General features: G+C 42.9%; 1 protein-coding gene across 2 annotated transcripts in view; it reads left to right on the top strand.

The window, feature by feature from the left end:
- The window catches only part of GOLGA1 (golgin A1), a 43077-nt gene that overhangs the window by 11295 nt on the left and 4086 nt on the right, over positions 1 to 27696 (top strand). For both annotated transcript variants that reach the window (XR_012506546.1, XM_045517547.2), the window contains exons 6-18: positions 117 to 245; positions 698 to 867; positions 1345 to 1456; positions 8326 to 8451; positions 10184 to 10279; positions 15275 to 15370; positions 16278 to 16427; positions 16977 to 17072; positions 22875 to 22964; positions 23800 to 23902; positions 24035 to 24195; positions 24581 to 24724; positions 27575 to 27634. Coding sequence is in view for 1 of the 2 variants with exons in the window: in XM_045517547.2 (XP_045373503.1) it covers positions 117 to 245; positions 698 to 867; positions 1345 to 1456; positions 8326 to 8451; positions 10184 to 10279; positions 15275 to 15370; positions 16278 to 16427; positions 16977 to 17072; positions 22875 to 22964; positions 23800 to 23902; positions 24035 to 24195; positions 24581 to 24724; positions 27575 to 27634 (1533 nt within the window). In the remaining variant the exon portion in view is untranslated. The remainder of the gene's footprint in view (positions 1 to 116; positions 246 to 697; positions 868 to 1344; positions 1457 to 8325; positions 8452 to 10183; positions 10280 to 15274; positions 15371 to 16277; positions 16428 to 16976; positions 17073 to 22874; positions 22965 to 23799; positions 23903 to 24034; positions 24196 to 24580; positions 24725 to 27574; positions 27635 to 27696) is intronic.

Below are 27696 nucleotides of genomic sequence, written 5' to 3'. Positions count from 1 at the left end.
GTATCATTGCTACTAACAGATTTCCTTAAGATTTTCCTTTATTAAGAATTCTGCTTACATAATATGGATTTATAATGTCTTAGTTGCCTGAGCAGATACCTTTTTCTTCTGTATAGGAGAAAAAGTTTCTGACAGCTCAGTTACAGGAAATGAAGAACCAGAGTTTGAATCTTTTCCAAAGGAGAGATGAAATGGATGAATTAGAAGGTTTCCAGCAGCAGGAGCTAAGTAAAGTAAAGCACATGGTACGCATTTTTGTTTTACTAGCTGAATCCTGAATAGATGATTAGTTACTCTGATTTTGCTAGTCATCACTCCCTTAACTGCTGATAAACTTGCCTTCATAGTCTTTGATATTAATCATATTTGTATGTTTTTCAATTTATTATAATGGAAAAGTTCTGTTTGAAATGTTACTTTTTCTTGTTAAAGTACTCAACATATAAGACCCCTTACAAGCTCACAAAAAGTGAATAAGCAGGAAGGATATAGCTTAAGTGGTAGAGTGCATGTCTAGCATACACCAGGTCCTGGGTTCAATCCCCAGTTCCTCTCTAAAAATATAAAATAAAACCCAATTACCTCCCCCTCCAAAAAAAAAAATAAGTTAATGAAAGTTTGTCTTATTGGTCCAGATTTTTTTTAACATATACATTTCTTAGTAGTGGCCCAGTAAAACTTTCTGTCTTTGTACCAGCTTTTAAAAAAAGAAGAAAGTTTGGGGAAAATGGAGCAAGAGTTGGAGGCACGAACAAGAGAACTAAGTCGCACCCAGGAGGAGTTGATGACCTCCAATCAGATGTCATCAGACTTAAGCCAGAAGCTAGAAGAACTGCAGAGATACTACTCAGCGCTGGAAGAGCAGAGGTTCTTGCTTGGTCTGTGGGGCCCGTGGGAAGTGGTGTTAGGGTAGCACTGGCCGTAGCCCACCCATCTTCCCCTGTTGCTCACTGCATCCCTTTCTGATCTAGCTCTGGCAAAGTCTTCTGGACTTATCTTTACCTGCCTAGGGCTTTAGGACCCCTCACCTCCCCTAAACCATCACCCATCTCCCCTGCTTAGGCTTAGAACACCTCCAATCCTGCCAAGCAATTTAGTATTTTGAGTTTCTGAGCTTTTGAGTAGCCAAAGGCAGATCAGGATTTCTTGCTTAAACCTGGATGGGATTCTTCTCTTGAGGCTTCTGTTTCAGAGAGAGCCAAGGAAGCTTCTCCACTGATAATCTTTACATGGCTAAAGTTTGCAGCCCTAACATGTAAAGAACCATTTGTATTTTTCTTGTGAAAGAATGCATCTTAGATGAGATATCCAAATTTGTTCATTGTCTGCTTTCTTTCAATGAAGAGATCATGTGACAGCTTCAAAAACAGGTGCAGAAAATAAGGTCACAGCCCTGGAGCAAAAGGAACAAGAGCTCCAAGCACTCATTCAGCAGCTTTCCATTGACCTGCAAAAGGTAAGTAGGGTACTAGGAGCAGACCCAGGTTCCTAGGATTCATGAAAGGGGTAAAAACTAGATCTCTCAGAAATTTTCGCCTCAGGGTGGCTGGTGAAACTTCTGTTTCTCATGCAGTCCATATTGCCCTAGTTCCTGACCTAGCCAGGCTGTGTTCACATGGAGGTGGCCACATAGCTGAACAAGGGTTGCTTAGCAAAAGAGGTCGGTATTGTCCTAATGGGAATTCTCAAAGCACACCAGTTGATCTATGCAGATATATAACGTACCATGTCATGGACCTTGAGTGTAAGAAAACACAACAGTGGTGGTTGACGTGGCCACACTTATACCTTTGACATACCTGGCTCTAATCCATTTTGTTCAGAAACACATAAATGGTACCATTACTGTTTGTTTTTTTGTTTGGCCAATATACATTTTTTGCCCTCCTACTCTAGGCTTGTGCTAAATTCTGAGAATATTAAGGTGAATGATAATAATATTATTACTCACTGTAGAGTAATAATATTTCTCAGAATAAAGTTTCTCAATGGTATGTTTTTTTTTTTAACATTTTTTATTGATTTATCAATGGTATGTTTCTTTTCACTATTTTGAACAGAACAATTTGTATTGTGTGATTGTCCCTTGTACTGCAAGACATTCAGCTTTCCTGGCCCCTGGGTTCTGAATGCTAGCAGCATCCTTCAGGCATTTTGCCAGTCCAGCCCTTCCCCTCATGTGACAAAATACCCCCTAGCAGATGGTACCACAAACCCTACCCTCTCCCTTGGGAACTGCTGATCACAAGTGCAACAGGGACTTACAGCATCATTACAGTACAGTAAGAATTGGGTAAATACCCCTTCTAGCTAACTATTAGCATACTTACAAATACCTAAAGAGAAATCAAGAGACGTTATATACATTGTTCAGAGTTAGACAGTAAGTGACAGAGCTGGATTCTAACCCAAGTCTTGCTTCAGAGCTCATTCTTGTTCTGCTGGGCTTTGTTGCCTCACAACAAGGAGCACTCAGTAAATAGATCTTACACAAATGAGTGGCTGTGATGCAGGGTCCCTCCCCTCAACAAACTGAAAATCTAGACACATACAGTGTTTTCTCTCGGAGGCTTACTGTTTCATTATAGAACTCAGACCTCCTAAGATGACAAGAAAAAAATTCACAACTCAGTAAGTCCCAAATAAGTAAAAAAGATTTTTCAAATGCCAAAGAACTGCCAGAGGGAGAGTGCATTTCCAGTGTGGGAGTCAAGGAATTCTTCGTAGAGGAACCGGAATTTCAAGGGTGGGTGGGACAGCTGGAGGCAGAGAAGGCAGAGGGTGGAGAATACATTTTGGGGTATGGGGGTGGAAAGGATAACAGACAAAAACTTTGGGATTCAAGCAACCCTTTGATATCAATTAGAACCATCCATCCACTTCATAATTGGAAAAATTAATTTTCCAGACTCTGGTCCCACTGAGTTCCCTCATTCATTCTAAAAATTTAACTTGAGCTTTATTATGTGCTAAGCTCTGTGCTCTTTGCTGGGTGTTAGAAATACTCGGGAGAGCAAAACATATCACCCTTGCCTTTGTGGAACTTACAGTCTAGAGGGGATGTCAGACATAGTAATCATATAAATACATAATTACAAACTGATGCATGCTGTGAAGGAAGACTACAGGGTGCTGTGAGATCCTTTAAGAGGGCAGCAGATCAGATCTAGTGTTGGAGTCATAGAACACTTCCCTTGGGGAAGTAACACTTGAACTGAGGTGAACTGCTGAGACCGGAGGTGAAGGGGTGACGGCAGAGAATTTCAGACAGGGAACAGCACGAACAATAAACCTAGAAACTCTGAGACAGTGAAAGCAGTAGCACCTTCAAGAAACTGGAAGAAGGCTGAAAGGATGACACAAAGTAAGGGAGAAAATTACTCTGGCTGTTAGGAGGAAACATGGAAAGGATTTCCAGTTAGGAAACTCTTGCAGCTGTCCAGGCATAAGATGGTGGCTTTGAGAAGGGTGGTGGAGGTAATGGGGCAGAGGACACATTTAAGAAATAGTGAGGAGACGGACCCACTTGGTAATGTAGTAAATACAGGAGAGGAGCCAGGGTAAAGGAGGCATTACGGGTGATTATTGGGTTTCTGGCTTAATCAGCTGAGTGGCTGATACTGTCAGTCATCAGGCTAAGAGAGCACGGGAGAAAGGGCAGTTTTTGTGAGAACATCGTGAAAATGATGAATGTAGAGTCAGTATTTTTGTTGTCCTTGTTGATATTTAGTAGATACGAAATAATATTTATAAAATACAAGTAAAGAATGTAACACGGTAATGAACCACCATGTAGCTACTGCCCACCCCCCAAGTTAAGAAGATCAGTATGTTTATCTTTGAGGTTCATGGTGTGCTCTTCACTATTCCATCCCATTCTTTTTCCCTTCTTAAGTAAGCACTATCCAGAAATTGTTCCATTTCCTTACTTTGTTTTATAATTTTACTGTATTTTTTCCCTAAGCAGTATCATCTTTCAATTCTCATGCTTAACATTATATAAATGAAATACTGTAGATATTCTTTTAAAACTAGCTTTTTGTTCTCAAGGCTATATTCCTGAGAAACATTTATATGACCACATGCAGCTATAATTTATTCTTTCTCAGCTGTATAGTGTGAAAATACTATATTTAGCCATTCTATTAACAATGGGTGTTAGGGTGTTCCTGGTTTTTTTCTTTTACAAACAAGGCTGCTGTGAACTTTTGTGTGCTTGTTCAGGAGTTACTCTAGGGTATATTTGAGATGTGAAAAGTTTGGGTCAAAAGAGTTGTACTTTTTCAGCTTCAATAGTTAATGCCCAGTTTTTTTCCATGATAGTTGTAATAATTTACACATGCTCACCAGCAGTGTCAAAGAGTTTGGGTTGCTCTGCTTCCTTGACAACATGAGCTATTGTGAAGCTTTTAATTTTTGATTGTCTCGTGAATAGGATAAAATATTATCTCCATGATTTTAATTTGCTTTTCCCAGATTACTCATGAAGTTGAGCATCTTTTCATATATTTAACAGTCCTTCATGCTCTTCTGTGAATTTCTGGTTCAAGTCTTATGCCCATTTTCTATTGCATTTTCTGTCTTTTTATCATTAATTGTAGGAGTTTTTTTTTTCTATCTCCTGGTTCCCATGTTTCTTTGTTAGTTACATGGTTTGCAAATGTCTTCTCCCAGTTTCGGACTTGATGGTCTTCTCTGTTGAACATGTGCTCTTAATTTTAGTACATTTGAATTTACTATTTTCCTGTAAGTTTATGCTTTTGTCTTTTTAAAGAAATATTTCCTTACTCAGAATCATACACTATTCTCCTGTATTATTATCTGAAAGTTTTATAGTCTTGCCTTTTATATCCAAGCCTTTAATATGCCTAAGAGGGGATTTTGGTGTGAGAAAGGGATCTGTGTCTTGTTTTTGTTTCAATTTTTTAAAATTATTTATTTTCTTTTATTTGGGTAGGGGGTGTAATTAGGTTTACTTACTTATTTTTGGAGGAGGTACTGGGGATTGAACCCAGAACCTTGTGCATGTTAAGCATGTGCTCTACCACTTGAGCTATACCCTCCCACTGTGTCTTATTTTTTTTAACTGTTTAAGTACCATTTACTGAAAAATCTGTCCTTTTCTTACTGGCCTGCAACGCCAGCTTCGTTACAATTCAATTTTCATAAGTACATGGAACCACTCCTGGACTTTGGGGTGTATGCCACTGTGATATTTGCACAAAACTGTACATTGCCTTACTAGCTACACTATTAGGTTAAGCCCTGTTGTCTGATAAGACAAGTCTCCCAACCTAGTTCTTTTTTAGGAATATCTTGAATATCCTTGGCCCGTTGCTATTCCACAGAACAGCTTGTCAGGCTCCTTTAAAAAAAATCTGGTGGGATATTGATTGGAATTGCTTTGAATCTGTAGCTGCATTTGGGAAGCATTGATTACTTTATGATGTGAGTTTTCTTATCCAAGGACATGGTCTTTCTCTCTCTCTCTCTCTATATATATATATAGGTCTGTTTCTGGGTGCTCTGATTCAGTTCCATTGATCTATTTGTCTGTTCTTTTGCCCATACCACACTGTCATAATTACTGTAGCTATAATAAGTCTTGAAGTCAAATAGTGTCAGTCCTCTCATTTTGTTCTCCTTTAATATTGCATTGTCTATTTTGGGTCTTTTGCCTCTCCATATAAACTTTAGAATCAGTTTGTTACTTTTCATAAAGTAACTTGCAGGAATTTTGATTTTGATTGCATTGAATCTATAGATACAGTTGGGAAGAACTGACATCTCAACAATATTATGTTTTTCTATCCATGAGCATAGAATATCACTCCATTTATTTAGTTTTTTTAAATTTCATTCATCAGAGTTGTATAGTTTTCCTCATGTAGATCTTGTACGTATTTTGTTAGATTTATACCTAAGTGTTTCATTTTTAAGAATCTTACTGTAAATGATACTGTGTTTTAATTTCAAATTCCACTTGTTCATTATTGGTATATAGGAAAACAATTGACTTTTGTATATTAACCTTGTATCCTGCAACCTTGCTATAGTAACTTATTAGTTCTAGGAGTTTTTCTTATTGATTTATTTGGATTTTCTACATAGAAAATCATATCTGCAAACAAAGACAGCTTTATGTTTCCTTTCTAATCTGCATTTCTTTTATTTCCTTTTCTTGCCATATTGCGTTAGCAAGGACTTCTAGATGATGTTGAAAAGGAGTAGTGAGAGGTGACATCCTTGCCTTTTACCTGATCTTAATAGGAAAAGCTTTGAATTTCTCACCATTAAGTATAGTGTTAACTTTAGCACATTAGGTGCTGATGGCTTGAAGTAAAGCAGCTTGGCAGGGAAGGGTGTACAATAAAATAAATGGAAATTGGCATCACTGATACTTTTTCTGTCTGACTCTGCCCACCATGGTAAATTATATAAGACTTGTTTGTTCTTTTGTTTTTTATTGGAAAGGGTCAGCTGTATCTCTCAAGTTCACATTGATTTGTAGTAGGAGTACAGCCTTTGGATCCAGAAGACTTGGGTTTCAATCCTTAATCAGTCACCACAGTGTGTGCTATTGGGCTAGTCGCCGACCTTCAATTTCCCTGTAAATGGACACGGTGAAGGGTGGTGGGAAGTGCTTGCACATGCTCTGCAAACTATTGCTGCTCCTGCACCAAGCTACTGCGATTATTACTGTTATCAGCATATTAGTAAGAGACCCATTAAAGATGGGCCAGCATGGCCAAAACAGTTTTTCTTTCCTTTCAAACTCCCTCTCCCTCCTGTGTTCTCTGACTTGCTTAATGTTACCATTCATCCAGGCATCCAAGCCACAGACCTGGGTGTTGCCTTCGCTTCAATTCTCCTCTTCACCCAGCCTCCTGGCCATGTTGGACTTGTCTGTTTACCCCTTTACACATGCTGCACTTCGCCCAGAAGGCTTGTTCCTCCCCTCCGCATTTCCACCCGGATTTGCCTGCTTAGGCAGCTTGACCTGATTGCCCCAGACAGATAATCCCTCTACCTCTAATATCTCATAGCACCTTGTCTCTCTGTTGCAGCGTGATTGTATTGTTTTATAAGGAATTGTGTGTATATCTGTCTCTGCCACCAGCCTCCGTGCTTCTTTGGGCCAATAACTGTCTGATTGTTTCCCTAGAAGACAACGCAGAGTATAGGCTTGATAAAAGTTTATTGAATTATGGGATCTTAAATCCATTCTTCATACTTCCCCTTCACTACATAAATTGTTACCCCTGTGAGAATTCAGAATGATGAGTGCATCTTCCCAAAACTCTAGGCCCAAGTTGCTACATCTTATTCTGAAGAGACATTGGTCGGGTTGCCAGCTAAACATGAAAGTCTGTGGCTTGAGAAGGAGCATAAGGTGAGGGAGTTTGTGGAAGCAGAGTGTATGTGAAGAGGTTCAAGTCTTCACAACATGTTGATACCATGCAACTGTTTCTTGGAGTGGAGAATGTGCATCTTCGAGAGATGTAAGGACCAGCAGGGATGTAATAAATTGTCTAGTAAGAGCTTCCTGGATCCTCAGCTTTGACATTGGGCAGCATTTGAAAACTGACTGTGGTAAAAAGAACAAAGTCCCAACCCGCCACCACTACCACTACTGTCATTGCTAAAGATGTGGACTGGAATAAAGTAGTGGGCAGCTGTTGATCTGGGGCCATGGTGAAGGTTGCTGCTGTGGTTGAGCTGTGGTCCCTGTGCTGTGAGCCAGGGTGAAGAAAGTTCTCTCTTCGGCCTTAAGGCAGCTACACTGGCATCATTACTACTTCATCCAGACCCTTGTTTCCGGGTGTGTTGTTCTGTAAGTCATTGTAGGGCTGGCTGGGAGCTTCTTGAATGTAATTACCTCTGCTGATTTTTGGCATCTGGGTTAAAGTTGTAGGTCCTTTTGGACTCTGGATTAATAGGATTAAACATATGCTTGATGAGAGGGGGAGCATTCCTTAGCTAGTAAACCATGACAACACAGTGGTTATTTTAAAGAGGAGGAACATCTTCCCACGGTCCTGGCTGGATTCCACAGAGGCAATAGCATTCTTCCTTCCCAGATTGTCAGTTGCTTAAATTGGGCGAGCATTTGCCGCTTTCTGCATTAGGTCTGAAATGGATGCCCGAATGGTACTGGGTTCTCATCTCACATCTTCTGTGTTCCATTTTCAGGGAAGATTTCCTGGCTCTATGTTCTTCTAGAATGCAGTTGGAAACAGAATTTCAGGGAAACATGGTGGTGCTAGAGGAAACAAGAAGGAAAGAAAAGAGAATTTATAGTGTAATTTCTGCTTTCACCTGTAGGTCACTGCTGAAACTCAAGAGAAAGAAAAGCGTATCACACATTTGCAGGAGAAGGTTGCATCCTTGGAAAAGAGACTGGAACAGAATTTATCAGGGGAAGAACATGTGCAGGAACTTCTGAAAGAGGTAACTAGGGCTGACCAGTGTTGGGAAGGCTGTAGTAACACTGGAAATTTCATAAAATCCTAGAGTTTCAGAGCCACAAAGTCTTCATCAGACAGCTTGGAGACAAGACCACTCCTTCCAACTTTTGATTTTTCTGCTTAGAATGAAAATAGCCTCATGTCACCCGTGTGTGACATTATCCTGAGGGAAAGGGGGCGCTTTGTTCAGAGGTGCATATGAACCAATGGCATCCTGATCACCAGTAAACCCCACCTAGTGGTGCACACCACTGAGGCTGTCTCGCCTAACTGCCCTGCTCTCCTTCCCCACTCTGCTGTACTTTGCATTGGCCAATGAAAATAGTTACCATCTGCCTTTGGCGTGAGCAGGAACTGCTTTGGGCAGCGAGTGGACTCTCCTTAGCGGAAGGAGGCAGTTGAGCGAACTAGCCTCCAACCCAGTGGTATAAGTGAACTTGCTCGTTGTCTGCCCACATTCCTCCTCCTCTTTGTCACCATGACAAAGATGACAGAGCCAAAACCTAGAGCCTCAATTAGCCCCTCACTTTCTCTTCAGTCATTTTCAACTAAATCTGTCCATCTCCACCGCCACTGTTGTGCTTCAGGGCTTCCAGCAGCTGTAGCCTAGTCTGTATCGAAAGTCTGCAGACCAGCCTGCACAGCATCACTGTCTCCTCCTGCACCTCTGACATGGTCTTCCACCCCCACCACCAGGCTGATCCTTCTAAACATTTCTGACTACATCTTCCACAGCTGCCCTGTTGTCTATAGCGAGTACTGTGTGGGTTCTAGGGTCTGAATTGATTTCTAGAACCAGACTACCCAGGATTGCATTTCACCTCTGCTACTTACTGGTTTGTGACTTAGAGCAAATAACTGAATCTTTCTGTGTTTTTTCCCTCTGTGAAATAGAGTTAATAATTGTACCAAACATAGAGAATTGTTATTAGGAAATGATTAGAATGAGACTTAGAACATCGTGGGGTCTCAATGTATTTCATCTATTAATATTGTAATCATTATGGTGCCATCAGCATTATTATAAAGTTTAGTGTGCATAAGAGTTACTTGAGGAGTTTGTTTAAAGTATATATTTCTAGCCTTACCCTCAGAAATTCTGATTTCAGTAGATCTGGAATAAGGCCTCTGCTCAAACTTAACAACCACCCCTACCCCCAGCCCTGAGGTAAGTCTAATGCCAGTGTTTGGATGACCCCACTATGAAAAATACCACCTACAGAATTAAATTCAAACTTCCTTCTGTAGCATAAAAAGCTTTTCTCATGATCTGGCCCTTTGCCTGACTTTTATCTTGTTTTGTCACCTGAAGTCACCACCACCAACTTTTGGCAAATTGTAGCTCCTCAAATGTCCCCAGCTGTTTCACACCGCTAGTGGATCATCCCTCTGCCCTCGGCCACCAGTGAAGGATGAAGCCGCCCACTCTTCTGAGGCAGTGTAGGCTCTCCTACTCTGGGCTGCTGCTTTGTGGGTGCTATTTCACTCTATTCTGTACTTTTTTTGTTAGTTTTTGCTCCTGCTTCGAGGCCAAATGACTGTTAAATTTATCTATACATTTATACTTTATGACGTGAATTTTATCACAGTGAACTGATTTTTTACCGTATTTCTGTCCTTGTGCCTCATAAAAATCATAGTATGCGGGGGATATCAGTAAATATTTATTCAATAGAGAAATGACTATTTTCTTTTACTCTTCTTTCAACTTACAGAAAACACTTGCTGAGCAGAATTTGGTGGATACCAGACAGCAGCTCTTGGCAGCCAGAAGCAGCCAGGCGAAAGCCATTGACAACCTGGAGACTCGGGTACTGACCTCACTGCCAGTGACTCCTGTGTCTGGGTGGTGCCCTGGTTGGATGACATGGTAGTGGCTGAGAATCCCTTGTTCAGAGGTTTTTTTTGAAGGGATTCTCTTTTGCATTTTACTTGTAGAGAATTGAGGTCGTTGTTTTCTTCATTCCTGCCACATTACCATTGTTTTTCCACAGGAAGTTGTTCTCTTCTCTGTTTATTCTCTTTTATCCCCATTCCCCGCCCTCCCATGGGAAATCATTCTAATGTGGTTAATAGAGATCCTTTTATTACTGAGTCCCTTTAAAATGGGTGGCTTTGTTTTGTGTGCATGTGTGTGAATTTAGGTAAATGATATAGCTATACATATGTCTTTTCTGTCACTGTCAGCTGCTCCATCTTCTGTGTCCGCTTCCTTGTGCTTCCCTACACTACTTTAGAGTCATCCACTAGGTGCTAGATATCCAGATTGCCATCTTCTCCCTGCCACCAGAGATTATACTGCAGTGAACACCCTTTTCCCTGTTGCTTTAAGGAGGACCGAGTGTGCATATGACTTAATGAGACTAAGTAGGACAAGAATGTTCCCAGAAGGGCTACACCTGGCTCTGCTCTCCCAGCATGCATGAGGGTTCCAATAGCTGCATCTCTGCCTTTTCCAGCACTGGCATTTCCCATCCTTTTTGTTTTCTTGCCAGTTTAATGAATGTGAAGCGGTCGAAGGGGCAAGGGACCTCTGTAGGGCCTTGTGTAAGAACACTAATCCTATTCCTGAGGGTCCATCCTCATGACGTAAGTACCTCCCAAACTTACCTCCCATCCTAACACCTTCACGTCACACAGTAGGATTCAGCACATGAACTTTGAGGGGACACAAACATTCAGACTATACAAGTGCTTAGCCCATTTTTAAAATCTTTCTTATTTCTTGATAAATATATATAAAGCTATATTTTTGTCTAAATACAGCTTTGTTTGTTTTATTATAATTCAGTTCTATTTCTAAATATCCATTTTTTAAATTGTGGTGAAATATACCTGACATAAAACTTACTATTTCAACTATTTCTAGGTGTACAGTGTCATTAAGTACATTCACATTGTTGCGCAACCATCACCACCATCCACACCTCTAGAACTTTTTCATCTTCTCAGTCTAAAACTCTGTACCCATTAAAACAATAACTCTCCATTCTCTCCTCTCCCTAGCTCCTGGCAACCACCATTCTATTTTCTGCATTATGAATTTGATGACTCTAGGTATCTGATATTAGTGAAATCATACAGTATTTGTCATTTTGTGTCTGGCTTATTTCAGTTAGCATAATGTTCTCAAGGTTCATTCATATAGCATGTTTCAGAATTTCATTCCTTGTTAAGGTTGAATAAGCCTTTTTAAGACTTTTATTCCATTATATATATCACATTTTGTTTATTCATTTATTTGTCAGTGGACATTTTGGTTGTTTCCACGTTGTGGCTTTTGCGAATAATGCTGCAGTGAACATTAGAGCTATGAACAAGGTGTTTGTGTGAGCTTATCCTTTCATTTCTCTTGGGTATATTCCTAGGAGTGGAGTTGCCGGGTCATACGATAACTATGCATAACCTTTTGAGGATCTGAATCTTTCTTGAGCTCTGCCTGCAAACTGGCACTTGCGTAGGTATCTTCTGAACCCAAGAGTTTAAAAAGCTGGCTCTCCCACTAATATGTGTGATCATGGCCAAATAAAATTACTGTTCTCCTCTATGGAAGTACCCACATTGTTCTCATGGGGTTGTTTCAGTTAAATCTTAACATGTGGACGTATATGAGGAACCATGAGACCTAAAAATATTTTCTCATTTCGTACGTACCTCTCCTTGACTAAGCTGTAACTTTCCATGTGCTTATGTTTTAATTATAAAGTTCCCCCAGGGCAGACCTTATTCAGTAAACAAGAGGACATTACAAGAGAAATTGGCAAAGTTAGCTTGAGTAGCATAATGCCATGTTGGAGAGCCAAATCTAGCTCACTGCTAGACAGTGTGTTGTCCTGTCCACTGTGCTGGCCTCATGTCCTAGTACAATGCCAGGCACACAGTCAGACTGGGTCAGTATTTGTGGAATAAGTGACATCTAAGTTTATATCATGAGCAGTAATCCCACTTCTGGGAATCTATCCTAAGCAAGTGATTCAAACCAGGTCAACAGTTTTGGCATGAAGATGTTAACTGCTGTGTTATTTTATGTGCAAAATGGAAAACAGCCTGAGTGCCAGCACAGTAGGCAGTGGTTCAGGAAATTATGAAATATCCTTTGAGGAAACAATCTAAGGTCTGAAGACTACATGGAAACGCAGAAGGAAATTTGAGAGAGTGGGAAAAATATAAGTTGTATACAAAGTTGTTAAAAGAAAGAAAAGTCATAAAAATAGCCCAGAAGAAAATACATTAGAATGACAGCGTTTTATAATGGTAGACTTACAGGTATCCTTTTTTCCTAATTAAAATTTTTTCTTTTATTACCTGTTAATATGATTCAAATAGATTTTATTTTTTAACGCCTTTATTGTGGTATAATTCCTGTACATTAGACTACACATATTTCAGTTGTACAATATGATGAATTTTGTTAGATAGATGTATACACCTATGAAACCACTACCACAATCAAGATAGCTAACATTTCCATCACTCCCTAAGAGGTGCAAATTCAAACTCCCGATTTATCCCTTCCCATTCTCCTTACCCTCTGGTAGTCATATGTTTGTTCTCTATGAGTCTCTTTCTGTTTTGTAGATAAGTTCATTTGTGTCCTTTTTTTTAGATTCCACATGTAAGTGATATCATATGGTATTTTTCTTTCTCTTTCTGGCCTACTTCACTTAGAATGATGATCTCCAGGCCCATCCATGTTGCTGCAGTGGCATTATGTTATTCTTTTTGTGGCTGAGTAGTATTCCATTGTACCGTGCGTACCACATCTTCTTTATCATTTGTCAGTGGACATTTAGGTTGTTTCCATGTCTTGGCTATTGTAAATAGTGCTGCTGTGAACATTGGGGTGCATATGTCTTTTTGAATTATATTTTTCTCCGGAAATATACCCAGGAGTGGGATTGCTGGGTCATAGGTAACTCTATTTTTAGTGTTTTAAGGAACCTCCATACTGTCCTCCATTGTGGCTGCACCAATTTACATTCCAGCCAACAGTGTGGGAGGGCTCCTTTTTCTCCACACCCTCTCCAGCATTTATTGTTTGTGGACTTTTTAATGATGGCCATTCTGATTGCTGTGATGTGATATCTCATTGTAGTTTTGATTTTCATTTCTCTGACAGTTAATGGTGTTGAGCATCTTTTCATGTGCTGGCCATCTGGGTCTTCTTTGGAGAGATGTCTATTTAGGTCTTCTGCACAATTTTTTATTGGATTGCTTGATTTTTTTTTTTTTTTTGATATTAAGCTGTATGAGTTGTTTATATATTTTGGAAATTAGCCCCTTGTTGGTTGCATCATTTGCAAATATTTTCTCTCATTCTGTAGGTTGTCTTTTCGTTTTGATGATATCCTTGGCTATGCAAAAGCTTTTAAATTTAATTAGGTCCCATTTGTTTATTTTTGCTTTTATTTCCATTTCTCTAGGAGCAGTTTTGAAAAAGATATTGCTGTGATTTATGTGAGAGTGTTCTGCCTATGTTTTCCTCTAGGAGTTTTATAGTATCTGGTCTTACATTTAGGTCTTTAGTCCATTTTGAGTTTATTTTTGTATATGATAGAGAATGCTCTAAATTTCAGTCTTTTATAGGAAGCTGTCCAGTTTTCCCAACACCATTTATTGAAGAAACTGTCTTTTCTCCATTGTGTATTCTTGCCTCCTTTGTCATAGATTAATTGACCATAAGTGTGTGAGTTTATTTCTGGACTTTCTATCCTGTTCCATTGATCTATGTGTCTTTGTGTTTGTGTGTGTGCCAGTACCATTCTGTTTTGATTACTGTAGCTTCGTAGTAGTCTGAAGTCAGGGACCATTGTTCCTCCCAACTCTATTCTTTTTCAAGACTGTTTTGGCTCTTTGGGGTTTTTGTGTTTCCATACAATTTTAACCTTTTTTGTTCCAGCTCTGTGAAAAATGTTATTGGTAATTTGATAGGGATTGCATTGAATCTGTATATTGCCTTGGGTAGTATGGCCATTTAAACAATTATTTCTTCTAATCCAAGAACACAGTATATCTTTCCATTTGTTTATGTCATCTTCAATTTCTTTTATCAGTGTCTTATAGTTTTCAGAATACAGGTCCTTTGCCTCCTTGGGTTGGTTTATTCCTAGGCATTTTATTATTTTTGGTGCAATGGTAAATGGTATTATTTCCTTAATTTCTTTGCTATTTTGTTGTTAGTGTATAGAAATGCAACTGATTTCTGTATATTATTAATTTTGTATCCTGCAACTTTTCCAGATTCATTGATGAGCTCTAGTAGTTTTCTGATTGCTTCTTTAGGGTTTTCTACGTGTAGTATCATGTCATCTGTGAACAGTGACAGTTTCACTTCTTTTCCAATTTGGATTCCCTTTATTTCTTTTTCTTCTCTGATTGCTATGGCTAGGACTTCCAAAACTATGTTGAATAAAAGTGGCGAGAGTGGGCATTCTTGTCTTGTTCCTGATCTTAGAGGAGATGCTTCCAGCTTTTCACCAGTAAGTGTGGTGTTAGCTGTGAGTTTATCATATATGGCCTTTATTATGTTGAGGTATGTTCCATCTATGCCCACTTTCTGGAGAGTTTTTTTCATAAATGGATGTTGAATTTTACCAAAAGCTTTTTCTGCATCCATTGAGATGATCGTATGATTTTTATTCTTCAATTTGTTAATGTGGTGTATCACACAGATTTGCAGGTATTGAAAAATTCTTGCATCCCTGGGTAAATAGATTTGATTTTAAAAGCCACTTGTTACTGCTTACCTTTTTTTTTTTTTTTTTTTTTTTTTTTTGAAGAAATGGATGCTTCTGTTTCCCTCTTAGGTCAAAGAACTAGAGCAGAGCCTGCAGGCATCTGAGGAGAAGCTAAAACAGAGCAGTGATGTTGTGGCAGCTCAGGAAGCTCAGATTCGGGAGCTTGTAAGTAGTTATTGTGGCTGCGGTGTTCTAGTCCCTCAGCACTTCCCCTTTATGCCTTTGCAGATGTCCCAAACTAACTCCCAACTTCTGGAATAGTATCTGGACCTGACCTTGATACAGTGATGGGCAGATAGGCAGCTGCGGGTAGAGAGAGTTGGGACCTGCTGGAGGGTCTGAGTTACCCAGAGAGCTGGACACTGGCTAATTCCCACCTCACATCTGGCCGTAGGGCCCAGTCTAGTTCTGGAACTGTTAGAGGTAGTATCTCCACTGGCAGTCAAACCTCACCTTGAAGCCAGGGCTGTGGAGAATAGGTACAGATTCTGGGTAGAAAATGCCAAGGGCTTGGCCAGTAGTCACAGCCCCAGGCTGGGTGTTGAGCTAGAAATTAGAGAAATAAAAATGGTATTTGTTACGTGTTTGCCATGTCCCAAGCACTTTGCTAAGTACTCTGCATTTGTTTTCATTTAGTCCTTGCAGCAGAGCTGAGAGCTATGTACTGTTACCCTCGTTTTCTAGAGGAAGCAGGCTCAGAAAGGCAATCTGATCACTAGCCATGGTCTCCCACCTGGTACACAGCAGAACCTGCATCCTTCCTAGGTCCACGCCCAGTTCTTCATCACTGTGTTGTATGCCTCCCCAGGGAAAGGCTTTGGCCATAGAGGGCAGCACTGAGTGGAGTGAAGGAAGGCTGTTTTAGGACTGGCTGGTGCCCAGAGCTGTCCCCACAGCACCAATTCCAACCTCAAACTCCAGCTCCTGAGCAGGCCAGGGGCCTCAGCGGTACCCAGGCTGGAGAAAGTCAGGAAGGAGAGTTGTTTCTATCAGACACTCATCTTGAGTCACGGAGGAACAGAATAAGGCCCCTGTTGTCACCAGGAATAACTGTTCTCTGGTACCCCCTCAGGCCACCGCAGACCAAGAGAGGAGCCGTGCCCAGCAGCAGGTCCTCGCGCTGGAGCAGCAGTGCACAGAGCGTGTCCAGGCGCTCGAGGCCCAGCTCACTGCCCTGGAGAGAGTGCGGACGGCCACCCAGACAGCCGCGGAGTGGGAGGTGGTGAGTGAGGGAAGGAGTGGGGCGGGCATGGGAGTATCTAGGCTGCCAAGTTGTTTGACAGGAGGAAGACCGGCCATCCTCTGAACTAGGGAACCTCTTTGGGAGCAGTTTCTATTTTTCAGCAAAACACCTGCTCACATGACTAGTTGTAAAAAAAAGCTGCTTTTTACAGAAACCCCAAACAGGTGGGTTTTCTTTTTCCTTGGGCTGCACATGGACTTCCTGGCACTTTCTGACCAGTCCCGTCAGCTTCTCCCTATTGTCTTTCTAAACTTTATAATTCATGTTCATCCCTAATGGTTTCTCCCTTTTCCCTGGTCCCTCTCCTTATTCCACAGTCTTCAGAATCAAGTGCCTTAGTCCTTCTTGTGAGGAGTGTGTCAGGTGGCTCTCCCTTTCTGACCCCAGCTGCCATTCTCGCCTCCCACCCCTGCAGTGACAAAAAAGGAAGGGGGCATCTTTAAAGGTTCCATGTCAAAGAGATAGGGCTGTGCTAGGACAAATATGGTGAAGACCTTTTCTTTTATATATGCTTTTCTCGATTTGCAGAGAGAGCTGAAGCAAGAAAATGCAGCCCTTAAAGAAAGTAAGAATGAATCTGAACATTCTTTACAGCGTCACCAACTTGAACTAAAGAAGCTGAAGGTATACATCTAATTGAATCTGTTTCACCTAAGTGTCGTGTCTTTCACATGTGTGTTTGGAGCAGCCAAGTGAAAGTTCTATATTTAGAGTGGAGAAGAAATGGAACTAGCATTTGTTCAAAGTTCTATGAGGCATTTATAGAAATTGTCACCTCGTTAGGTCCTCTCAGTGATCAAAGATGGTAGGGAGAGTCATGCTCATTTTGCAGTTAATGTCTTTGAGGTTCTGAGTGTAAGTAATCTGTCCAAGTTCCATAGAAGTGGTGCTAGTCTGACTTCTCACTCCACCACAGAGGCCCAGCCCTTCCTCTGTCATCGTCAGCAGTGGCCTGAAAGTGGTGCTGCAGGACACCGCTGTTGGTGATTCCCAGTGTGACTAGTAAAGTAAGGCCTTAAAACATCATAGGGACCTTCGTTTATTTCAGGGACCAGGTACAGAAATGAAGAAACAATCTGCTGGGTTGTTTCCCTTTTCCTTCAGAGAACTTGGTGCTTTAATCAGATGCTGCCACCTTCATTCCCTGGACACAACTGGATTCAGAGGAAAGAGAGAGTCTACCACTTTCTTATAGACCTCCAGGCTCCCCTGGACCCTTTCATAGCAGCCCTGAGATGACGGATCTTTGTAGTACTTGCCCAGCTGTGGTCATAGCACAAAGATCTTGTGGATCCTTTGGCAGAGATCTTCTCTGAGAACAACCATAGCTGAGGCCCACACAGCTTTCAGTAATAGTCTCTGCTAAGTTATCGAGATGCAAAGGCGGTAGTGCCTTATCATGGAAAGCATGTACTTTGGTGTCAGATATTTTTCCATGTATTCCTTCAACAAACACTTGAGTACTGGTAGGCACCATTGTAGATGCTGGGATGTCGCAGTGAGCAAAACAGACAAAATTTCCTCCCATGGAGCTTATAACTAGAGACAGAAAACTCGTGATAAATAGTCATAAATGTTTTAAAGAAAATAAAGCAGGATGAGGGACAGAAAGGAGGGAGGAGAGGACTCTTTTAATTATGGAGATTAAGGAGGGTGGCAGTGATATTCTTGAGCAAAGGTCCAAATAATGAGAAAGGGACAGCAGTTTGGGGAAGGAATATTCCAGACAGAAGAAATAAGCAAATAGAAAGGCTCTGAGGCAGAAAAAAGCTTGGTTTGTTCACAAAACAGCACAAAAGGCAGTGTAGCTGCCACTGAGTGGGCTGGGGGAGAACAATGGATGATGGGAGGTGTTCAGGGAGGCAATTGGGAGTTTTAAGTAGAAAAGCTATGTGAGAAGTTTTGTTTTGAAAGCACTGCTCTGTCTCTGTATAAGAACCCAACGGAAATGAAAAAAATGAGACAGAAGCAATCATTGATGAGATAATGGCTGAGAATTTTCCAAACTGATGAAAGCTGTCAAGTCACAGTACAGGTAGGATCCTTACACATCCGAACAGGATAAATTTTAAAATCCATACCCAGACATAGCATTGTAGAAGCACTAAAGAAAACCAATAAAACACAAAAGAATTAGTCACCAACAGACTTGCACTAAAGGAAGTACTAAAGAACGTCTTTCAGGTGAAGGAAAATTCTAGATGGAAGCACGGAAGATGTAAGGAGGTAGGAATGAGCAAAGATTACTGCAGGTATGGACTCAAGAGGAAACAGAAAATCTGAGCACAGCATGTCTTTCAAGGTCCACTCCAGAGAAAGGAACTACTCCAGTTACTTGAATGAGAATTTATGCTCTAATGTAAAGTGTTTAATCCAGCACTGAATCAGTTAAAAGATATTATGAAGGTAGCAACTGCAGGACACAGCTTCCAACCCTTGAAGTCAGGGAACAAAGTGACAAAGTTGGAATTATTAAATTTAGCAATTAAGGTGAAGAGCCCCACAGATTTGACACTCAGACTTCCGAGGAGGGGGCTCTGTACAGCTGGTGCTGGTCTGTGTGTTGGGCGATAGGGCAGTGAATGAATTCAGCTGCAAGGGTCAGCAAAATTGCAAAGTGGATGCAGTTGCTGCTTCAGGAAAAAACTGCTGCTGCCAGGGCGAAGCAGCATTGCTCACAGGAACAAGAAACTGGACCGAGAGGAGTGAGTCTTTTTCTCCCTCCTCCTGTCTTCCAGTCTCCCTTGAGCTCCCCCTGTCGGCAGGGACTAACAAATACGGTTATGGAGCCAGCTGGACCTACAAATACGGCTTGCAGAGCCAAGGTTCAGCATCACAAAGCAGAACATGAAAGGGTGGGTGTCGGCAGTAACTTTAAAACTAGCACTCACGGACTGTGTAGAAGTGTGGTTAATTTTCAAACATTTGGGGGAATTTTCTTTATATCTTGGATTTCTCATTTAATACCATTATGGTCAGTTAATACTCTGAATGATTTCAGTTATTTGATGATTTATTTAGACTTGTTCTATGAACCAACCTATAGTCTATCTTGGTAAATATTCTAGTGCACTTGAAAAGAATATATACTCTGCAAAGGAAACCACAAACGAAATGAAAAGGCAACCTGCAGAGTGGGAGAAAATATTTGCAAACAGTGTTACCGACAAGGGATTCATTTGTGAAATATGCAAACAGCTCATATAGCTCAATATTAAAAAATAAACAGCCCATTAAAAAAACACGCAGAAGACCTAGGTAGAGATTTCTCCCAAAAAGATACAGATGGCCACCAGGCACATGAAAAGATGTTCAGCATCACCAATTATTAGAGAAATGCAAACGAATAATACAAAGAGATATCACCTTATACTGGTTAGAATAGCCATCATCAGAAAGTCCACAAACAATACTAGAGAGGGGTGGAGAAAAGGGAACACTCCTACACTGTTGGTGGGAGTGTAATTGGTGCAGCCACTATGGAAAACAGTGTGGAGTTTCTTTAAGAAACTGAAAATAGAGTTATGACCTAGCTATCCCACTCCTGGACATAGATCCTAAAAAGAAGAAAACTCTAATTGGAAAAGATACATGCACCCCAATGTTCATAGCAGCACAATTATTTACAACAGCCAAGACATGTAAGCAACCTAAATGTCCATCGACAGATGAATAGATAAAGAAAATGTGGTATATACATATACAAAAGAATGTTACTCAGCCATAAAAAAGAATGAAATAATGCCATTTGCAGCAACATAAATGGACCTAGAGATTATCATACTAAGTGAAGTTAAGTCAGACAGAGAAAGACAAATATATGATACCACTCTTATGGAATCTAAAAAAATAATACAAATGAATGAACTTATTTACAAAACAGAAATAGACTCCCAGACATAGAAAACAAACTTATGTTTACCAAAGGGGAAGGGGGGTGGGGAGGGATAAATTAGGAATTTGGGATTAACAGATACAAACTACTATATATAAAGTAGATAAACAACAAGGACCTACTGTATAGTGCAGGGAATTATGTTCAATATCTTACAATCTATAATGGAAAAGAATCTGAAAAAGAATATATATAACTGAATCATTTTGCTGTATACTTGAAACTAACAACACTGTAAGTCAACTATACTTCAATTTTTAAAAAGACTATATCAATCTGCTGCTGTTAGGGAGAACATTCTATAAATGCTAATTAGATCAAGTTAGTTAACAGATAGTTCATATCTTCCATAGGTCGTCTGATTTAGGCGGGGAGGTGTCTGCTTGTTCCATCAGGTACTGAGAGGGATGCTAAATCTTCTACTATGATCATGGATTTGTGTCTTTCTCCATTGAGTTCTGTCAATCTTTGCCTCAAGCATTTTGAAGCACTATTTTTAGGTGCACACATATTTTTTTGTATTGTTTGTATCCATAATTTTCAAAACAGCCTCTCTGGGGAAGTTATTCCCAGGTGCAGAGACCTGCACATGTAAGTAGCCTGCTGGCTCCTGCAGCGAACCTGAGCTCTGCCAGTCAGCCTCAAATCTTGGATCATACGTGGCTCTCTGGCAGTAGCCACGTAGACTCAGTTCTGGGGGCCACCCTAACCCCTCATTAGCTGATTCTTGAGGGAATCCATTTTCCTCTTTTTAAACTGAAGATGATAATCCTTGACTTCAAGAGGATTACCCTGAGCATCGAGCATGACATGAATGAAAACTACCAAGCGCAGGTCCTGGCATGGAGGTGCTTTGAGTCTGCTTCCTGCCCTGACATGTTTTTCTGTCTTCTCGCTCACAGCTGGCCTCCTGTCCTCTTAAGACATTAGCGTCATAGCGTCTGTTCTAAACTTTCCCAGAAAAGGCTCCTGGTGGGCACAACATTCCTATCACCTGCCCCTACGTGGGCTCGCAGGGCCAGCGCATCATAGCTCCACCCAGCCTGAAATCTCTTGCTCCTTCTGTATCAGTACAGCTTCCCCTGATGAAGGGTATTGTCTGGAGTAGCTCAGAGTCCCACTGTCAGCCTCTTGAGTTTAGGCACCGGTTTTCCTTGTCTACTAGAGGTGGGCTCATGGACGGTCAAGTCTGACAACTCCACGGTAGGAGCTAGAATGCTACTGGCCATGAGGCTGAGTCTCCATCCAGTAACCCACTTGGACTGACATAAGTGGAAAGGAAGATTTCTTAGGAGGAGTTGAGTAGGTCACAGAATCAGAAAAACTTGTCCAGCTGGAACCTGGGGACCTTAGGTCTCTTCTCTGCTTGCATCATGCTGTCTCTTGTCCTGTCAGTCACCCAACTCTTGTCCTTGGTTTTCTCCATGATGTAGACAGTGTCCTACAGATTGGGAGGGCATCACCACAGCTGCTCCAAGCTGGTAATACTCCAACTGTGCATCCCCAGGGGAAGGAGAGCATCTCCCTCTTAGCTTCACTGTATAAAAAAGGATTCTGATATAAAAAGGGGTTCTATTAGTTCATCTTGGGTGACAGAGCCACCCTTTGGACACCTCAGTTTGACCAGGGAGATGAGGTGCTGTGGCCAGGCCTGAATCACATGCTTATCCTTGTAGCCACAAGTTGGGGCATCATTAGTGGCAGCCATACCAGAATCGTGGAATTGTGGTCTGGGGGGTGGGGAATAGCAATGATGGGGCTCCTACCCCCAAAAAAGGGTGATTCTGGAGACACAGACACAGCAGACATCCCTGACCAGCATGCAGGCCCCTGAGAGGTCACTCAGCTGGGGGTTGACCAGCGAGCTTGCTATCAGTGTCAGGGAAGAGGACTGAAGTGTTTGTCAGGAGGGAGTCCCTGTACTCTGGGGAATCCCAACGGGCAGCCCTGCTTGTGATAGAAAATGCTGGGTGTAAGTCTAGCAGCCAAAGACTTGGCTCTGAGCTCGGATGCTGGCTTAAAACTTGGCCATGCCTCTTACTAGCTCCGGGACCTCAGGCAAGTTACATAGCCTCTCAGAGCCTTGGTTTTCTCTCCTGTAATATAGATGATTTTGATGAATCTGTGACATTTGCACTATTAAAATTCAATAATTGCTTATTTTTTTCTGAAACCAAGTGTTCTACTCCACTACTCCATTCACATGGGCCTGAGTCTGTCTTCTTGTTCTGTGTTGATTTCATTAGACCAGTTCTTCAATTCTAGGTCCTTGAGCCTTTGGCCTGAGTATTGGCTGGTGTGCTCATGGGACAGCTGACCCTCAGCGATGTGCCTGTTTCCAGAGAGGTTGGTGGGTTGTCTACTGGGGTACAGAAGGCAGTGCAGCGAGAGGGGAACCTGGGGAAGCAGGAAGAATGTTTGTCTCTCCCTGCAAGGCAGTACTCCCTCTGTGGACTTTATGTGAGGTGTGCAGCTAAAAAAATGTGAACTCAGTTTTTGGACTCAGTCTCTACTCATTTTCTGGATTGCAGGAAGAATGGAGCCAAAGAGAAATTGTGAGTGTGGCAATGGCTCAAGCCCTGGAGGAGGTGCGGAAGCAGAGGGAGGAGTTCCAGCAACAGGTAGGCCCCAAGTAACCCTGAGCTGAAAGGCAATGCCCCCCACTTCACTCCCAGGCAGGACCAGCCTACCTCCCTGTCTGTTCAGGGCAGGGGGTGGACACAGGTCTTAAGAATGGCATCAGCTGCTTGATTCCCCTGATGTCTCTAGGAAGGTGGACGAAAAATGTGAGAAAGAAACCCTCACCCCATAGGGTGGCCTTTTAAATTTAGCGATGGTCAGTTAATGTTATGAACATCATCTGGGGAAACGTCCACACTCAGGTGCCTACTGGGCTTTAATTCTGTGGGGTGGGCCACCAGTGCCTGCAGGCCCTGGAGTCCACATATGATTGAGCTCTCAGCAGGAAAGGTGGGAAAAGCCTTCCTTTGAAGACAGGCTCAGTGTCAGGCCCCAGATCTAGTTCGTTGGCTCTAGGTCTTTGTTAAGTTGTTAACAAATCTGAGTCTGAGTTGCCTCTGAAGACCCTAGGATAATCACACCTTCCAGAATATCATAATGAGGTCATGTATATCGGATGCTGGACATGTCACAGGCACTTGGGACATGGAAGTTATGCTTGTGACAGCCTGTAGGAAAGCTGAGCAGAATGGCCCTGGTGGGCCCGCTGCCGGGCAGAGGGACAGTGATGGCAGTTGCCCCTGTGCTTGGCCCCTGTCAAGGAGAACTGATTTGTGCATGTTTATAGGAGCAGAGGTTAGCTTGGGGTATGTTCCAGGCTGTGGACTTCAGGGAGGGATTCAAGGGGGTCCCTGGGTAGTGGAAAAGTGGAGATTCCTGTAGGAAAGATGGGGTTATTGCTGCCAGCCTTCTCTCATGTTGGTTTTTCTCTCCAAGGCTGCTAACCTGACAGCCATAATAGATGAGAAGGAGCAGAGTCTGCAAGAAAAAACTGAAGTGATTCTCCAGAAAGAGCAGGAGATTCTCCAGCTGAAGGAAGGTGAGGAGCCTGTCCCCCCGCTGAGCCTTCTCACCTCTTCTTGCCCAGCACCCTTGCCCGGAGGTGGTCTAGTCATGGAGCAGCGTGGAGTTGCCGGGCTCCCAGTGCTCACCTCCCCTCTGCCCGGCCTAGGTCACGACTGTGCCCTGCTGCAGGCGCGCCAGCTGCGGACTGAGCTGGAGGCCCTGCAGGGCCTGCGGGCCGCGGAGTCTGAGGCTGCCACCACGCGGGAGGACCTGCAGAGGCTGCCGGGCCAGGAGCAGGGCATGGTGCTCTCCAGCAGCGAGCCTCACGTAAGTCCTGCCGGAGCCCGCCGGCTGGGGTGGCAGCATGTGTGCGGCCAGACTCAGGGCGCCTGCTGTAGTTCGCCCTGTGCCTCCTCTCTCAGCGTGGGGGCGCCTCGCTGACTGGGGGTTGAGAGTGTGGAGGAGCCCGTCTGCTGGGCCGACACTTGTCAGTGTGCACATGTTCAAGCCCTTCCTTCGGAGCAGCCTCGGTACCTGGAAAGTTCATTGTTCCCCTGGAAGGCATTGGGCGGAGTCTCCATGGCTTAAGTCTGGCTCCTAGCCAGTGGCCTGGTGGAGCACGTCAGTCGTCACCTTTGGAACGAGTCTGGTCCTCTTCCCCAGAGATCTGTGGCTCAGCTTGACCATTACCTGTGCTGCCATCACCCTGTAGGTGGCCCCAAGGGCCAGGCAGGACCCTGTGTACCAGCTTCCAGCTGCAGAGGGAATGCCCAACGGTGAGATGGGGGCCATGGATCCGAGACAGCTACAGAAGGAAAAACAGGACTTGGAGCAACAACTTCTAGAGAAAAATAAGGTAAGGATGCTCTTTTCCTCAGCTGTGTGTGTCTCTCCCCACCGTCCCTGTGCCTAAAACCATCCAGTCCCCTCTTAGAGAGTTGTGCTGATGCCCCAGACACCTCTTGGGGGAGGTGTTACATCTCCCATCAAAAGGCCTTCCTAGTTCTCCTCTTCTGCTTACCTCCTGCTCACTCATTTTCCTTTCACACTCCCCAGTCTTCTCCTCGACCCCCCGCACTGAGATGGTGTCCAGAGTATTAGAGCTGGAGCAGTAGCAAGTCTCTGTTCCCCAGCCACCTCTGCCATCACCAGCTGGGTCCTATAGCCAGTCACCTTACCACTGCACTTATTTCTACAGCTGTGAAATGAGAGTGCTGCTATCTGCCCTTAAGTGGTTGAGAGATTTTTTTTTGGAGGTGGTTGTGGGAGTTGGGGGGTGAAGTTAGCTTCCTGTAAATTTTCTGCGATTTGATAGAGGCTTAGTAAATGTCATGATTCCACCCACCCTGCCTGGCCTCTGCACCTGTATGTGCACGGTCTCTTTTGAGCCTGGTTTTTTAAATTGTCTCATGCAGTTAAATGTGCTGGCTGGTTATTGCTCTGGTCTGAAATTCTGCCCCAAATTGTGCAATTACTCTTTAACAAAGGGAAAAAGTATTAATTCTCTTTCCTCCCCCACCTCCCTCCCTCCCTGTCTTCCTCTCCCTCTCCCGCTCTCAACACACACTCTCTTAATCTCTCACTGTGAAATATAACACAGAAGAGTGCACACTGTGTGCCCCTGGTCCAGCCTCTGAGTTGCACACACGTCCTCGGCGATCTCACTCATCCTGTGTGCTGCTAGCTCCACGTCCATATCCCAAGTCCCGGCGGCTCCTGTGAGCTCAGGACTCCTGTATCTACCCTGTATCTCTATACCAGTCTCTGAAAGGCACCTGAAAATTAAAACATCCAGAACCAGACTTCAGACTGGACCACACTCTCTAGCATCTACTGCCATCTTTCCTATTTCTGTAAATGGCAAATCTTTTTGGTTCTCCAAACTGTGTCCAAAATGAGCTGCTTCTCATCCCCACCAATGCTACCACCTGAGGCCAGGTTACAGTCCTGTCTTCCCTAGAGGATGGTGTTGGCCTTCTAACTGGTCAGCTGGTTTCCCTGTCACTCGTATGTTCCAGCCCTCTGATGACTTACCATCCCCTTAAAAGCCAGAGTCCTTGCAGTGGCCCGCAAAGCCCGTGTGGTATGTCTCCTTACTACGTCTTTGCCCGCACCCTCTGCTCTCCCCAGCACTCCCTCTCGGCTGCAGGGGTCTTGCCTGCCTGTGGATATCAGGCACCCTCCCGCCTCAGGGCCTTTGCACTTGCAGAGCTTTCTGTATGGAAGATTCTCCCCCCGATTACCCTCACTTCCTTTATGGTGTGATTTTGACCATGAGGCCTCCCCTGCTACCCTGCCCACCCTCACCATCAGAACTCCCTACCTCTCACCTTGCTCTTTTCTCTGGGCCTCTTAATACCTTCTGATATTCTCTGTCTTTGGTTATTGACACCTTTCCCTCCTGAAGACAGATACTTTTTCTCTTGCTCTCCTCCTTTTTTTTAATTTGCTATTTCCCCAGCCTCTAGGCCAGTGTCTGGCACATAGTAGAGACTCAGTATTTGTTGGATGAATTAATGAATGAGTCAAAAATATAGGAAATAAAGTACTATACAGTAAAATAGCAAATGTACTTTTGGGAGAATGTCCAGCCTCATAATCTACCAGAGAATATAAATGAAAACAAAATGCACCGTTTTGTCAGCACAGTGTTAGAGGCAGTGTAATGTGCTTGTCAGGAGCTCGAGATACTTCCACAGCCCCCAGCCCAGTCATCTCATTTCTCCAAGAGAGACTGTGGACATGCCTCTCTGAGAAAATGAAGCTTATTACAGCTTCGTTTAAAAATGAAAACTCAACTACACAGTAAGACATGGGGGATCCCTTAGTTACTCTCACATTAAAAGTTATAATGAGGAAAACTGTATAAAGCTGTGAAAACTCTAATAAATGAAAAATACTATTCAAAATTGTAGCTACTCAAAGCAAGAATGGTGACATGGACTAGAAGTCTACAGGAAAGACTCATTTTTCTGATACGTTGTAGTTGTAACATTTTGGAGAAATTTTTACTGAGGTTTTCCCCTGTATTCTTGATTATACATAAAGTTTTTCATTGGGAAAACAGTTTAGCCTTTCTGGTGATTAATGGAATGTGTAATATGTTACATTTAAGGTCCATAATACTAATTAAACTCAACTGAAAGAAAAGAATTAAATGAAAGATATAAACCCCAATGTTTGTGGATTGTGCAGAAAAGCCACGAACCTTTACACTGTTCAAAATAAGCGTTGCAAATTATTATGGTATTTCAGGAGAGCAATGGTGATGAGAACCATAAATTTTAGCCCAAGTAGCCCACCTGGGGCCGAGAGCACATAAATCTAATTCCCAGGGACACTGTGTGCTGCACAGAGGTACCTCTAGCTGTGCTCCCCACGGGGTTGAGCACTGGAGGCAGTCCTGAGGACCCAGCCCGCGAGGAGGGGAGCAACTGGGCAGTGGCGAGCTCCACGGAGGGTGTGCGACGACTTCAGTGGCCACTGTGGGGCCTGGAAAGCAAGTGTGTGCCAAGCAGCAGCACGCTGGGGAAAGAGGTCGAGGCAGCAGGTGCAGCAGCACAAGCCTCTCAGGGGACAAGGCAGTGACCTCTAACAGGTGTACAGGGCCCCGAGGGGTTGTCTGTTCTGTGGTCCTTTGCACCTTAAAGATGGTGAAACATGCACTTAATAAATGGCTTTTTGTGGGGGTGGGGCTTTGTCTCAGACCATAAAGCAGATGCAGCAGAGGATGCTGGAACTCAGAAAGACTCTGCAGAAGGAGCTGGTGAGTGCCCCTCCTCCCTGCTGCCTGTGCCCTCCTGGCTCCGTGGTCCTCCTGAGGTCCCT

The sequence above is a fragment of the Camelus bactrianus genome, chromosome 4 (genome assembly GCF_048773025.1).
Source record: "Camelus bactrianus isolate YW-2024 breed Bactrian camel chromosome 4, ASM4877302v1, whole genome shotgun sequence".
Lineage (NCBI taxonomy): Eukaryota > Metazoa > Chordata > Mammalia > Artiodactyla > Camelidae > Camelus > Camelus bactrianus.
This window is presented reverse-complemented; position numbering and strand designations above follow the sequence as displayed.